Source organism: Bufo bufo, chromosome 3, assembly GCF_905171765.1.
Source record: "Bufo bufo chromosome 3, aBufBuf1.1, whole genome shotgun sequence".
NCBI lineage: Eukaryota > Metazoa > Chordata > Amphibia > Anura > Bufonidae > Bufo > Bufo bufo.
Window position 1 is genome coordinate 110752775 of NC_053391.1, and position 15334 is coordinate 110768108.

The 15334-nt window shown below is 40.5% G+C and overlaps 1 protein-coding gene across 1 annotated transcript in view; it reads left to right on the forward strand.

Moving 5' to 3' along the window:
- PITPNM3 (PITPNM family member 3) overlaps positions 1-15334 on the forward strand; it is a 793517-nt gene that overhangs the window by 775297 nt on the left and 2886 nt on the right. The window contains exons 14-18 of the mRNA XM_040423477.1: positions 4993-5109; positions 7052-7200; positions 8433-8582; positions 10278-10461; positions 14493-14621. Of these exons, the coding sequence (XP_040279411.1) occupies positions 4993-5109; positions 7052-7200; positions 8433-8582; positions 10278-10461; positions 14493-14621 (729 nt within the window). The remainder of the gene's footprint in view (positions 1-4992; positions 5110-7051; positions 7201-8432; positions 8583-10277; positions 10462-14492; positions 14622-15334) is intronic.

A 15334-nucleotide genomic window follows, 5' to 3' on the forward strand; every position in this document is an offset into this window, starting at 1 on the left:
CAGAACAGAAGGTTGAAATTTCTCAACTTAACACAAATTAATAATACACGTTCTCCAGCACAAAAGGCTTGGCAAATTGATTGTCCGTGAATTTCCCTCGAAGATTAGGATAATATATTGGCGAATTTAAGCTTTAATCTGAGTTTAACTTTCTTATAATTTTAATTAAGTTTTGGTTCAATTTAATATTCAATATTTAATAAATTTAATAATTAAAAACTAAGTGTTGCCTAAGACAGGAGAGAATCTGCCAGTCTTCTGTTTATTCAACAATGTGGTTACGATGGAGAAAGCATTCCAAAAAACAATTTATCTCCACCTGGAGACGAATCCTGTCAAGATTGATGCAAGTGAAGTATAGGCTACTCATTGACCCAGATACTTCTTGGGAAACCTGCCTGGCATGAACAGGCCTCTAGTAGCTACAGACAATGAGAAGACAAAGCGTCAAGATAGCTTTGAGCCTGGAAGAGTCGCAAAGTTAATCAAGAGCGATGAACGCTGAATAAAATTTGTATTTCGACCGAAATACTTTAATAAAGATTTTACCACATTTAACCGCAGCGCTGAACGCTCAATAAATTTTGTTTTTCGACCAAAGTACTTCAATAAAGATTTTACCGCAGTGCTGAACGCTGAATAAAATTAGTTTTTAGACCGAAATACGTCAATAAAGATTTTACTGCATATAACTGCAGCGCTGAACGCTGAATAAAATTAGTTTTTTCGACCGAAATACATCAATAAAGATTTTACCGCATATAACTGCAGCGCTGAACGCTGAATAAAATTTGGAGCGTCCAGGTCATCCGGCATCTATTCGCTCCGCTGAAGAATAATTTTGAAAGTGTGTAGAAGCCACACGGGGCCCTCATGCTGCAGATTTATCATGGAGAAATCATGGAGACTTTACTGCATATAACCGCAGCGCTGACCACTGAATTAATTTTGTTTTTCAACCGAAATTCGTCAATAAAGATTTTACCACATATAACTGCATCGCTGAACAAAATTTGTTTTTCGACCGAAATACGTCAATAAAGATTTTACCACAAATATTACTGCAAAAGTGAACGCTGAATACATTTTGTTTTTCGACCTAAATACTTAAATAAAGATTTTATCGCATATAACCGCAGCGCTGAACAAAATTTGTTTTTCGACCGAAATACGTCAATAAAGATTTTACCACAAATATTACTGCAAAAGTGAACGCTGAATAAAATTAGTTTTTCGACCAAAATACGTCAATAAAGATTTTAGGATAATTTTGAAAGTGTGTAGAAGCCACACGGGGCCCCCACGCTGCATATTTATCATTGAGACATCATGGAGATTTTACCGCATATAACGGCAGCGCTGACCACTGAATTAATTTTGTTTTTCGACCGAAATACGTCAATAAAGATTTTACCACAAATATTACTACAAAAGTGAATGCTGAATATATTTTGTTTTTGAACTGAAATAATAAAAACTGCAGAAGTGAAATGCATATTTATTTTTCTTTTTGCACTGAAAAAGGCCAGTAAACGCAAGTCATTTGTACCTGAAGAAGGGGTATATCCCCGAAACGCGTTGTACCGCTTGCTTAATAAAAAAGAACCCTCATTGTAATCCAACCACTGGGTGGTTTTTGCGCCATGGGATATTCCTTTTTTCTGTTGAACTACTGGCTTTCTGAGGGATTCCAGGCATCCCTAATCAGAAGTACTCTTCCCGGGCTGCATACCATCCGCTGTGAGGGGCTTATGCCAACCTGACACATGTCTACATTAGAGTTTTGCCTAATATAGCACAACTCTACCAGGTGAGACTCCATTTTTTGGAGATATTACTTATTACTCATTTTAAGACTTTATTACCCTATGGTGCGCCATTTTTTTGTCGAACGAAGCCGGTTTTTATTAGTAAACACTTTTAGCAGAAATAAATGCACCAGTGAAGTGCGTATATTTTTTTCCTTTTTGTACTGAAATAGGACACTGAACACTTTCACCACATATAACTGCAGAAGTGAAATGCGTATATATTTTCCCTTTTTGTACTGAAATAGGCCACTAAACGCTTTCAAGACATATAACCGCCGCCGACGTGAACTGAGAATATATTTTTATTTTTGCACTGAAATAGGCCAGTAAGCGCTTTTAGCAGAAATAAATGCACTAGTGAAGTGTGTATATATTTTTTTTTCTGTACTGAAATAGGCCACTAAACGCTTTTGCCACAAATAACTGCACCAGTGAAGTGCATATATATTTTTCTTTCTGTACTCAAATAGGCCACTAAACGCTTTTGCCACAAATATGTGCACCAGTGAAGTGCGTATATTTTTTTCTTTCTGTACGCTTTCAACACATATAACTGCAGAAGTGAACTGAGAATATATTTTTCTTGTTTGAACTAAAGGCTTTTCAACATAGCACTTGCACCCCAAGAACAAATTGCTGGAATGACAGAGCTGTATAATGGCTATTTGGATCTCCAAATAATCTTTCCCTGCACTTGTAAATCGCTTTTATGGCACTGTTACTAGCGCTTTCTGACGTCTCTCCCTGCACTAAGATGCTGTGCAATGATTCCTCCCTATCCTTTCCCTGCACTTATAAAGGTCACAATCAGGTTTTTACAATTGCTGTCCCTAGCGCCTCCTCACGTCTGTCCCTGCACTCAGAACGCTTGAAAATGTCTGACTCTAAGATGGCCGCCATATTTATAGGGCTGTAACATCACAGGGCTGGCTGGATGCTGATTGGCTGCATGCATGGCATTATGGGTCAGCCCGCCTTCCCAGAGTTCCTTGCCCCATGTCCTCACATGTGTAGCCGCGATTTTAGGAAAAATTGTGATTCATTACCACGAAGCGCGAGGAAATTTGCATTAGTTGCGAATCAAATTTTTCCTGAAATTCGGATCAAATTCCACTTCGTCTGATTCGATTCGCTCATCTCTAGTCATGACCCACAATATTCAATGGGAACGGATCCGTTTTCTCTGACACAATAGAAAACAGATCCGTCCCCCATTGACTTTCAATGGAGTTCATGACGGATCCATTTTGGCTATGATAAAGATAATACAACCAGATCAGTTTATAACGGATGCAGAAGGTTGTATTGTCAGTAACGGAAGCGTTTTGCTGAGCCCTGATGGATCCAGCAAAAACGCTAGAGTGAAAGTAGCCACAGGACTTTTTTTCCCGTCTAGAAAACTGATCTCAGACAAAAATGGCTCAAACGGATGACAACTGATGCAATAGGATCTGTTTTTTTACTGGATCCTGTTCCTGATTAGAAGAACGGAAAGCTAAACGGTAATGTGAACTCAGCCTTAGGCTTCCTTAACATCTACGTGGTGTACCCAAGTAGTCTGGTCCAGCAGAAGAACAAACTACCAAAGTGCACCGTATCCAGCATAGCTGGACACCACCAAACTCAGCCAGATCCTCATTCACTATGAGAGGATCCGCAAGGTTTCTGGCATACATGCCGGCTTTCAGACAGACAATTACTACTGAATGTGTGCGGCAGTGTCTGGTTATGCTGGGTACGGTTAAGAAAAGGCATTTTCTATATAGTTCTGGCAATGTGCGGATCCGCAAAATACGGAAAGCACATTGCCGGTGTCCGTGTTTTGAGGATCCGCAAAACACATACGGACGTCTGAATGGAGCCTTACAGGGGGGTGATCAATGACAGGGGGGTGATCAGGGAGTCTATATGGGGTGATCAGGGGTTAATAAGTGACAGAGGGGGGGTGTAGTGTAGTGTGGTGATTGGTGCTACTTACAGAGCTGCCTGTGTCCTCTGGTGGTCGATCCAAGCAAAAGGGACCACCAGACGACCAGGTAGCAGGTATATCAGATGCTGTTAACAAAACAGCATCTAATATACCTTTCTGGGGTTAAAAAAATTGCATCTACAGCCTGCCAGCGAATGATCGCTGCTGGCAGGCTGTAGATCAACTTCTCAGCTGCGCTTCGCTGTGAACGTTCACGCGAAATCTCGGGTCTCACGAGATGACGCCAATAGGAGTCATCGAGACCTGAGAGACCCGCCGCTCTCACGCCTTTCGGCGTTAGTATAACGGCAAGCGGTTAATGATCCGGCAGAACGCATATTCAGTGCTTTTCCTGATCAGTGGGAGAGCTGTGCATCTGCAGACACTTCTCTTTCCCTGCCTGATACCCATCTGTATGATCAGCAGCAGGAGAGCACATGGGGAGGAAGGTCCTACCCTGTACTGAAAGGAGATGAAAACTCCAAGCACAAATTAAGGCCTCATGCACACAACCGTTCCGTTTTTTGCGGTCCGCAAAAACGGAAGCCGCCCGTGTGCCTTTCGCAATTTGCAGAACGGGCGGCCCATTGTAGAAATGCCTATTCTTGTCCGCAAAATCTGTAAAGAATAAATCAAGGCAACTGGACTTACTGTAGATTTCTTGAAAACGTTTCACTCTTCCTTCCAACGAGCTTTCTCAATTCTGAGTGACTGTACAAGAATTCTCTGGGAATAAATATGTAACTGAATCAACATCTGGTAATTATACCCAGCATGGGGTCAGAGGTCATTATACCCAGCATGGTATAATAGATATAAGATATACATAATAGATATAATATAGAGGGGGGGGGGGGGGGGGTTAGACATCTATTGTCTGCCACATACAATGCTGTCTTGACACCTTTTTCTGGGAGGTAATTATCACCTACTGACTCCAATTAGGATAATGGAATCAACACCTTTGACCCCATGCTGGGTATAATGACCTCTGACCCCATGCTGGGTATAATTACCAGATGTTGATTCAGTTACATATTTATTCCCAGAGAATTCTTGTACAGTCATTCAGAATTGAGAAAGCTCGTTGGAAGAACGAGTGAAACGTTTTCAAGAAATCTACAGTAAGTCCAGTTGCCTTGATTTATTCTTTACAGATATTTAATGGCTTTATTATGTTTAAATAATATAATTTCCCTTTGTTTATTCCAGAATGTTACAGCCAATCACCGAGTCAATGATGTCATTGCGGTGGAAGGAGGATCTCAAGTCTTAGTTGGCCGATTTATGTATGGTCCTTTAGACATGGTAGCTCTGACAGGTGAAAAGGTATTTTACACCATTCATTTTTGGGAATAATATTCTTAGGCTGAATCATGAAATTAAGTTGTTTCCAGAAAACCTGTCCGATGTCAAGAGGAAACCTTTTCTATCTCTATGGCATTAGGGTTGTATTAGACCTGCAGGCTATTATATGCAGCGATCTCCTCCACAGTATGGGAAGTAGTGATCACTAATGCCATAGCTTATCCCCATACAGAATCATTATTTGCAGACGGCAGAGCGTGATTAGACAGCACAGTCTACCGCATAAAAAATGCCTGGTAATCAGCGGCACTTTTACATAAGCAGATAATTACTAACGAGCGTTCCTACAAAAGCTTGTTAGCGATGATCTGCCTGAACCTCTACAGGTCTAATACAGCCCTTAGAGTCAAACATTTTTTGGATAGGCCATCAATAGCAGACCGGTGTGGGTATGACTCTTCCTGAGCACCAAATCCCCTTTATTATTTCCAAGGCACAGTGTCAAAAATGTAGTAGTGGCTGTGCTTGGTATTGCAGCTCAGCTACCTATGCTGCAAAATGTATGACGCTGTGCCTGGTAAACAATGATAGGTATGCAATGCTTTTACACAGCCCCTTCAGCCAACTGATCAGTGGGGGTACGATGAGTCTTACCCTCACCAATCCGATATAGGTGACTGGAGACTTTGAAGTAAAAGGCTGTATTCACACTGTGTTTATGATATTCTTGCAATATATAAGTCCAATAGATACCTCCGACTAGTGATAAGTGAAGCGAGCTTAGGATCATAGATCTGAAGTCGCTTCGCTCAAAACTTTGGTATAATGCTGTATGGCGATCGGTCTCCAATGAGGCGAAGTGAGTTATTCCCGAAGTCTCGCGAGACTTCAGTGAATAACTTCGTTATTTGATTTGTAAACTGAAAAACCAGTTTAAAATTTGGATCCGAACTCGGGTTCTGTTCCGACTAGTACCTCGGAACCGAAGCCGAGTTCGGTTCCAAGTTTTAAACTGGTTTTCCAGTTTAAAAATCAAATACCGAAGCTCGATTCGCTCATCACTACCTCCGACCAGTGGTGTGCCTCCAACGGAGGCAGACCACAAAGCTGCTATGGGGTCAGGGGCATAGTGCTGAGCTGCTTCTTCTGTCTCTTCCAGATGTAAAAAACACTGCATTTGATTACAGGAACAGTATAAATTCCTTTGCACTGAGCTCCCCCTAGTGGTGACTGCAGGCAGACAGCTTTGTAATAGAAGGGAATCAGATTTATCAACGTACTTATGTCATTTATCTGGCATGAATACATTGAGAAATATGGTGTTCAGAATTAGTGCCATATTTATGAAGCCCCTGTTCTAGTTTACTGACACACAATGAAATGAGTCCAGTTGTTATTTTATTATTTATCAGTAATCTGGGGAGTTGTGATTTGGGTTCTGCCGTACCTGAGAGTGATTGGCAAAGACATACTCTGACACTGGGTGGGGCCCTGTGAGATCTCTGTATGCCCTTGCTTTCGACATATGCATATGTGTACCATACAATTGAAAATGTTGCCAGTAAATGCAAATGTAAAAAAACAGAATAAGTATATCTCATAGTGCATGTTCTGAGTTGCCTGTTTGCATAGGTAAATGCACCAGAGTCCAGCCATATGTCTTGTATGACTAGATGGTTATTGACCATATTTACTAATTACGGAGTTATTTCTTTTTGTTAATGAAAAGTTTAGTCAAATTGTGAGTAAAATGTAGCTGTATGGCATTGAAGTTGTCTGTAATGCTGTAATGTTTTACTTGCCAAGATATCCCCAGAGTCTCGGCTATTCTGAAATACAGAGCACTACAGCAATAACATAAAGATAGGAATAATCTGAGTTACATTATGATATGTATCAGCATGCCCATGTCTCCATTTTCTTTCTACAAACCAAATACATAAATTATAAACTAATATTCCAGGTAGACATTCTGATTATGATGGAGCCCTCCAGTGGACGATGGGTTTACTTTGACACAGAGCTATCCAATAGCAGTGGCCGGGTGTCTTACAATGTACCTGAGGAAAAAAGATTGGGAGTTGGGGTCTATGCCATCAAGATGGTTGTAAGGTGAGAGCCTGTATAAAGGATTAACCATTATGTATTCTACACAGCATGTATGTGTATGCTGTGAGCGTATGCTATCTTAAAGGGATTTAACCATGAAAAATATTCTACATTTGCAGTCTGGATATGAATACTTTTGCAATTACATGTAATAAAAAATGTAGTATAGCCAGTAAGCTATTCAATAAAATGTATCTGTATAGCGCCATCTGCTGTTTGTTCTTTTCCATATTTCTACGTCCACCTCACTGAGATGGTCACACATGCTCAGTTTAAATCTTCAACTGTCACCAACCGTATCTTCTGTTAGAAGCTGGGACAGCTACAGGCAGAGAGCTACAGCAGAAATGGCATGCCCCTAAGCAGCTAGCCTAAAATAAATCTAGCAGAACAACTGCAGACTGAGGAGATCTCTGGATCCATGTGAGGTACAGGGCTGGTTCTAGTTCCGGCTCGAAAGTTATTGTCATGTACTACAGTATATTGTGTCTGATTTTGATTTTTTAGATCACTCATAGCATAACCTCTTTAATTTTGTCTATGAGTTGAAGGGGAAGGTTCATTCTTTTTGTAACCAAGTACAAAAAGATAGTTCCATGGCTGACACAAGGGAGGGTCATTTATTATACTGAAATACGCCTATATTAGGCGTATTTCAGGCGTAGATGGCGGCACAACGGTTAGTTGTGCCACTATCTGCGACTTCGCCCCACTCATGCCAGGTCTAAAATTGTGGGGGTGGTGGGGAAGGGGATGGACTCGCAGGCCCATCTCATTTACTATTTTCTACGCCTGTTTCAGACAGTTCGGAAGCTGTTGTACATTTAGAACTTGAGCTGGATGCGCTGAAGTTATGAACAGACACCCGTCTCTTCATAAGTTCGGCGGATACTCCGTCATCTTAGGTTTATTAAGACCGGCGTCTAAAATTCTGGTCTTAATAAATGTGCACCAAGGTTTTTAACATACACATTCATATATGCTTAATTATAAAAAAAAAAAAATGTTTCTAAAAATGGACACATATTCACTCTATAATATACAGTGTATATTGTAGTTCTAAAATATCATATTCAAAACATCCATGTATGGCGGCTCTTGATGTATGTATTTCTCATGTTCAGGTAGGCTATTGTATGAGGCAGGCAATACATTTTATGTGAGGCACTGTAGAAGATGTTGGCCAGACTTTCGTGTTTGTTTCATGAATCATTTGTCTTCTTCTTGGTCTACAGAGGAGATCAGAGCAGTGCACAGAGTTACCTCACTGTGCTTCCTCGAGGGATGGAGTGTGTGGTTTTCAGCATAGATGGTTCTTTTGCAGCAAGTGTCTCCATTATGGGCAGTGATCCTAAAGTCAGGGCTGGAGCGGTAGATGTTGTCAGGTAAAGTATTCTCCAGTTAGGTTTGACCTAGAGTACACAAACAATAGGTGACAGCAAGAATGATCAGTTTAACGGCAGTACAGGCGCTCAGGTGTGTTGAAGGCGATGGTGTAGCGGCATATATTGCCATTGAGGCAGTAATTCTCCTGTCCCTGCAATTGACCTGCACAAATTAGAGAACCCATTTCACAGAACAGTTGCAGTTCACCCGCAGACTATATACATTTAAAGGGCATCTGTCAGCAGATTTGTACCTATGAAACTGGCTGACCTGTTACATGTGCACTTGGCAGCTGAAGACATCTGTGTTGGTCCCATCTTCATATGTGCCTGAACTGCTGAGAAAAGTGATTTTTTTTTATGTATGCAAATGAGCCTCTAGGAGCAACGGGGGCATTGCGATTACACCTAGAGGCTCTGCTCTCTCTGCAACTGCTATGCCCTCTGCACTTTGATTGACAGGACCAGGCAGTGAAAACATCATCACACCTGGCCCCGTCAATTATGTGCAGAGGGTGCCTGCCACATTTGCAGAGAGAGCAGAGCCTCTAAGTGTAACGGCAATGCCCCCGTTGCTCCTAAAGGCTCATTTGCATATATTAAAACATCATTTTTCCCAGCAATGCGGACACATACGAACATGGGACCAAAACAGGTACAGAAAATGCAGCTGTAATTGTGGGGAGCCAGCTGCCAGGGACAACTGTGCTCTCCATAGAAAGGGTAGAGATGTTTTTTTTAGCCTTCCCTGCCTTCTCCACTGATGTATACACAGCACTCAATGAGCACTGAATATACAAATCAGGAAGCGACAATGCCGCTTCCTGCTCTGGGCCTAGCAATCATGCGCTTGCTGGGAGTCGGGTAACTGTATGAGCCGCTGAGTCTTAGCAGACCAGATCAGCTCTATAGAACCTTTAGGGGTTGTATTCCCCCTGTAACTGGGGCTATCATGTCACCAAGTTATAGGAGAAATCAGCGATTTAAAAGTGTAATGTTATAATGCACCAAAGATCTTGTATGGCCTTATAATAATAATAAAGCCACCATTAGTCCACACTGCAGCTTCTAGCCCCACCCCAGGTTACTGTAAACTGTACATCTTTTGTTACAAAATGACCGTGATGGAAAGAAGACATAATTAAAAAATATATATTTCAGCTGCACCTTGTACTCCTAAAAATAAAATGAAAAAAACATTGAAAATCAGACCTTTTCCCTTTTTTTGTAAAAGAATGGAATAAAATTTAAGTCCTATGTATCACAGAAAAAAAGACACACAAATGAATTCAATAACCTAACAGAAAAAAAGTTATAGCTTTCAAAGATGCATTTACTGGTTAAAAATACATTTTTGTGTCAATTTGTAAATTTAAAAAAGAAAGAGCTGTAATTTGAAAGAAAAATGTGAGTTGGTTAATAGTTATACTGTTTACATCAAATGAAACAAAAAACTGAAAAAAAAAAAAAATTCTACATGTATTATTTGTGTCAGGAAATAAAAAAAAAGTGCAAAAATTATTTTGGTAGTCCAACAAATAAAAAAAGAACTGTTAAATCGCAAACAAGTGTTTGGTCTCCAAGGTCTGGTGATAAAGGGATTACATTACTGCCAGTCGGAATTTTGATTTTACATTGGTTGGACTAAAATGTTCCTGGATTGATGGTTATTTTCTATGTTACATTACATTTCAGGCACTGGCAAGATCTTGGTTATCTAATCATTTACATCACTGGCCGCCCAGACATGCAGAAGCAAAGAGTGGTCTCCTGGTTGTCCCAGCACAATTTTCCCCAGGGAATGATCTTTTTTTCTGATGGTCTTGTTCATGACCCCTTGCGGCAGAAGACTATATTCCTCCGGAACCTCATGCAAGAGGTGGTATTTCTGATTGTAATGTTCCAGAGTTATGTATCAATCATGCATCAACGTGAATTACCAGTTTTGTAATAGATCTGACATAGTTACTAGATCTATGCTTTGTATAAAAGGCATGTTCTTATATGGACAAGTTCAAAGCAAAAACATCCCTCCACGTCTGGGTGTGGTTTTTACGTTGTTCATGATGTGGTAAAAATGATGTTAGCTTTATTTTGTAGGCCAGTACTATTACGACAATACCAGATTTATATTGTTTTTGTTGTATTGCTACTTTAACCCCTTAGGGACTTAGGACGTACCGGTACGCCATGTTTGCCGAGTCCTTAAGGACCCAGGATGTACCGGTATGTCCTAACTTTAAAACGGCATTGCGGCGCTGCGGGGGTTAATCGCAACAGGATGTCCGCTGAAATCATTCAGCGGGCATCCTGTCACAACGCCGGGTGGGTCATGTGACCCCCCTGCATCGGCGATCGCCGCAAACCGCAGGTCAATTCAGACCTGCGGTTTGAGGTTTTACCTTATCCGGCGGGCGGCGGTGCCATCGGGTCCCCATGCTGGCTGTAGGGGGGACCAAATGGCATGGAAGGCATAGTGATGCCTTACTGAGGCATCGCCGCTGCCTTCCTGTGACGTGCCTGTGAGATCCAGCCCCCTGGATCTCACAGGCCGGAAGCTGTATGAGTAATACACACAGTATTACTCATACAGCCAATGCATTCCAATACAGAAGTATTGGAATGCATTGTAAAGGGGATTAGACCCCCAAAAGTTCAAGTCCCAAAGTGGGACAAAAAATAAAGTGAAAAAAAAAGTTGAAAAAATAAAGTTTTCCCCCCAAAAATTAAAAGTTTCAAGTATAAAAAACAAACGTAATTTTCCCCAAATAAAGTTAAAATAAATTGGTAAAAAATAGGGGGGGGGGGGGGGGGAGTATACATATTAGGTATAGCCGTGTCTGTATCGACCGGCTCTATAAACATATAACATGACCTAACCCCTCATATGAACACCATAAAAAATAAAAACTGTGCTAAATAAACCATTTTTTTGTCACCTTACGTTTGTAAAATCAGTTTTGAATACCTTGAGGGGTGTAGTTTCTTAGATGGGGTCACTTTTATGGAGTTTCTACTCTAGGGGTGCATCAGGGGGGCTTCAAATGGGACATGGTGTAAAAAAAAACAGTCCAGCAAAACCTGCCTTCCAAACACTGTATGGCATTCCTTTTCTTCTGCGCCCTGCCGTGTGCCCGTACAGCGGTTTACGACCACACATGGGGTGTTTCTGTAAACTACAGAATCAGGGCCATAAATATTGAGTTTGGTTTGGCTGTTAACCCTTGCTTTGTAACTGGAAAAAAAAATGGAAAATGGAAAATCTGCCAAAAATGTGAAATTTTGAAATTGTATCTCTATTTTCCATTAATTCTTGTGGAACACCTAAAGGGTTAACAAAGTTTGTAAAATCAGTTTTGAATAACTTGAGGGGTGTAGTCTATAGAATGGGGTCATTTTTGGGTGGTTTTTATTATGTAAGCCTCACAAAGTGACTTCAGACCTGAACTGGTCCCTAAAAATTGGGTTTTCGAAAATTTCTGAAAAATTTTAAGATTTGCTTCTAAACTTCTAAGCCTTGTAATACCCCCAAAAAATTTAATATCATTCCTAAAATGATCCAAACATGAAGTAGACATATGGGGAATGTAAAGTAATAACTATTTTTGGAGGTATTACTATGTATTATAGAAGTAGAGAAATTGAAACTTGGAAATTTGGTATTTTTTTACAAATTTTTGGTAAATTTGGTATTTTTTTTTATAAATAAAAATAATTTTTTTTTACTTCATTTTACCAGTGTCATCAAGTACAAAATGTGACGAAAAAACTGTCTCAGAATAGCCTGGATAAGTCAAAGCGTTTTAAAGTTATCAGCACTTAAAGTGACACTGGTCAGATTTGCAAAAAAAAGTCCTTAAGGTGAAATAGGGCCGAGTCCATAAGGGGTTAAAAAAAAAAAAACTTTTAGAAAATTGGTCTTTAAACAATTTTGTTGCCATATTCTGAAATCCATAATGATTTTATTTTTCTGTCCATGGAGCTGTGTGAGGAACTTTAGATTTTAGTGCTATTTTCCGCATTTGCATTTGCCATTTTCTATTTGATTTCTTTGGGAAGCACGGTGACCAAAAAGCGACAATTCTGCTATTGGCAATATTTTACAGAATTTACTGTACATGATAAATGATGTTATATCTTAATATTTCTGACATTTTGGGATGTGATGCCAATTTTTTTCTTTTTTAAGAAAAGGGCTTTTTATTATCATTTAAATGGCCCCATACTTCCCTCCCTCCTTGGGAGATTTTAACTTTCAATCATTTGCACAGTAATTTTACCGGTATCCTATTACATGGGTGGGGGGTAATCAGAAGGCAGAGGGAGCTATTGACTGCAGCATCTGAGTGGTTAAATTGTTGGGACAAAAATAATCTCCGATTCCCACCACTGAAGGCAAGTTTCAGGTATGTAACACAGCTGCAGCCACCAAACATGGTGCTGGCTTAGCTTCTGAAACTGCTCTATAGATACCCTCACAGAGTCACAACCAAAAAACGTACAGGTCTGTCCTTGGTCATTAAGGGGTTAAATTTAACAGATGTTATGATGCTAGTATGAACAAAGCTTACTCTGTGAATATAGTCTACTACAAAGTGGCATAAAGAACTCAGAAGGCCCTGCAGTAATGTCCTCTCCTCTTACCTGAACCTTAGAAAAACTTGAAGTGCAAATCTTTGTGCACAGTGAGACACCATTCATTCATAATATCTCCTGCAGCAACTTCAGAGAAGTCATGAGGGAGAAAAAGCTGCATGGTATACAAAGCAGAAACATTCATCCTCAAAAGATGAATCTGAAAGGAACTCACTCGTGAATGTTTTTTGTTTGCATTCCCGAGAAAAGGAAAAAAAAGACTGTGAACTCCAATGGGGACACAGACTAGTGATAGAAAACACTGCAATTGTAAATTGGCAACTGATGACCTTCAAAATGTGTCCTTCAGATTTACCAGGTTTATGAGTACCTCTAACAATAAATATTAACACAAGAAAGAAACTATGGGGCAGATTTATTAAGAATGGCGTTTCCACACCAGACGTATTGCAAATACCAGTAGAGTAAGGGATGTTTCACACGTAAGTGATAAGTCTGGGAAAACTGGCTGTGTGACTGCGGGATTTCAATGGCTGACCGCGCCCCCCCCTTAACTGACTGTATCATAGTGTTTTATGATGCATTCAGTTCCTATCTGATCACGGATCTCTCGTACTGAACTCATATGTTTATGCTGGGAGTTCAGTACAGTCAGCTCAGGGGAGCGCGGTCGGCCCGGGAGATCCGGTAGACACTTGTCCCGTTTTCCTGGGCTGATTATTTTCTGGGGCCAGATGTTAGGGACTATATTGTCTGCGGCGGAGGAAAAGGTTAACAGCATCTAGGTGCAATCCTCCTGGGAGATGAAGTGATGTCTCATCTGAACTGTTGCCTGCCTAGAGAAAGGAAGAATGGCCTCCAAATATAAAAGAGGGATAATCCCTTTAAGGGGCATCTTCCGCCAGTCCGTACACCATAAATACAAATCTGCGCCCACTATAAGCCGCTATAGATATGAACTATAATTTACGCCAGTTTCTGGTATGAATTATAGCAAATCTGATGAGATTCAGAAGGCCACACCCTCACTCTAAGCCACACCCACCTTTCTTGCAACATCTGAAAAATAATGAGAGATGTGAAAAGTCACAAATTACGCCGCAAATATGGCATTTGTGCGACTTTTTTATGCTCCTATGCTGCTCCAGAAATCAATATATCTTGGATAATAAAACATTTGGGGGAGAAGTTTGTGAACAGCTTCAGATCACAATGCCACATATCATAGTTCTGTCACCCAACAGAATAGATATGATCTATTTTCTATCATATACTTTTTGCGTTTATGTAAAATGTATCTTCTGTTTTATCTAGTGCCACATTAAAATCAGTGCTGCCTACGGCTCAATGAAAGATATTTCTGTATACAATGTCCTTGGCTTATCATCATCTCAGATCTATATAGTAGGACGTCCAGCTAAGAAGTATCAGAATCAGTGTCAGGTAACTCTCTTTCATTGTAAGTCTATGCACCCCAAATTAGCACTGGTCAATAAATGGTTATAATTGCAATAATTGTTTCTTCATTTGATAAAAATTCTGCTCACCACCCATGTGAAAACTACAGTACCATAGGCACTCTTATGGTGTAAATGGCTCCACTTCAGTTTAGAATGGGTACGGTATGAAAATAGAAAAAAAACAAAAAACTATCTCAAGCCCTTTTCCCATTGGTGCATGTGTGTTTAATGGTGAATATGGAGGTTTCTCACAGATCCATGTTAGAGATCGATTCATTCCCTCAGCAGGGCTTCTTCACCTATGGGTGCTGTCCCTGCTGGTCAAGAAGTACCCACCTGCCGCAAGAGTGACAGGGCCAGACGTTTAGTCCAGCCCTGACAATATCCTGCCTGCACAGACGCTGCTCCGAAGCTGAAGTAGAGCCAGGCTAAGCGTCTGGCCCTGTCAATCTTGCAGCAGGTGGGTGCTTCTTCACCTGTGGGGACAGAACCTCCACAGGTGAAGCCCTGCTGATGAAAGAATCAAAATTGATTTGATTTGCTCATCTCTAATTCATATACATGGTTCTAGCAGTGCCCATTGACTTCTAGGGGGACTGGGCATCAATGTGAGATGCAATCAATTTAAAAAAATCTCTATTTGAAATTACAGCACAACGTAATGGAGAACTCCGTATGACATTAGCACCATAATAT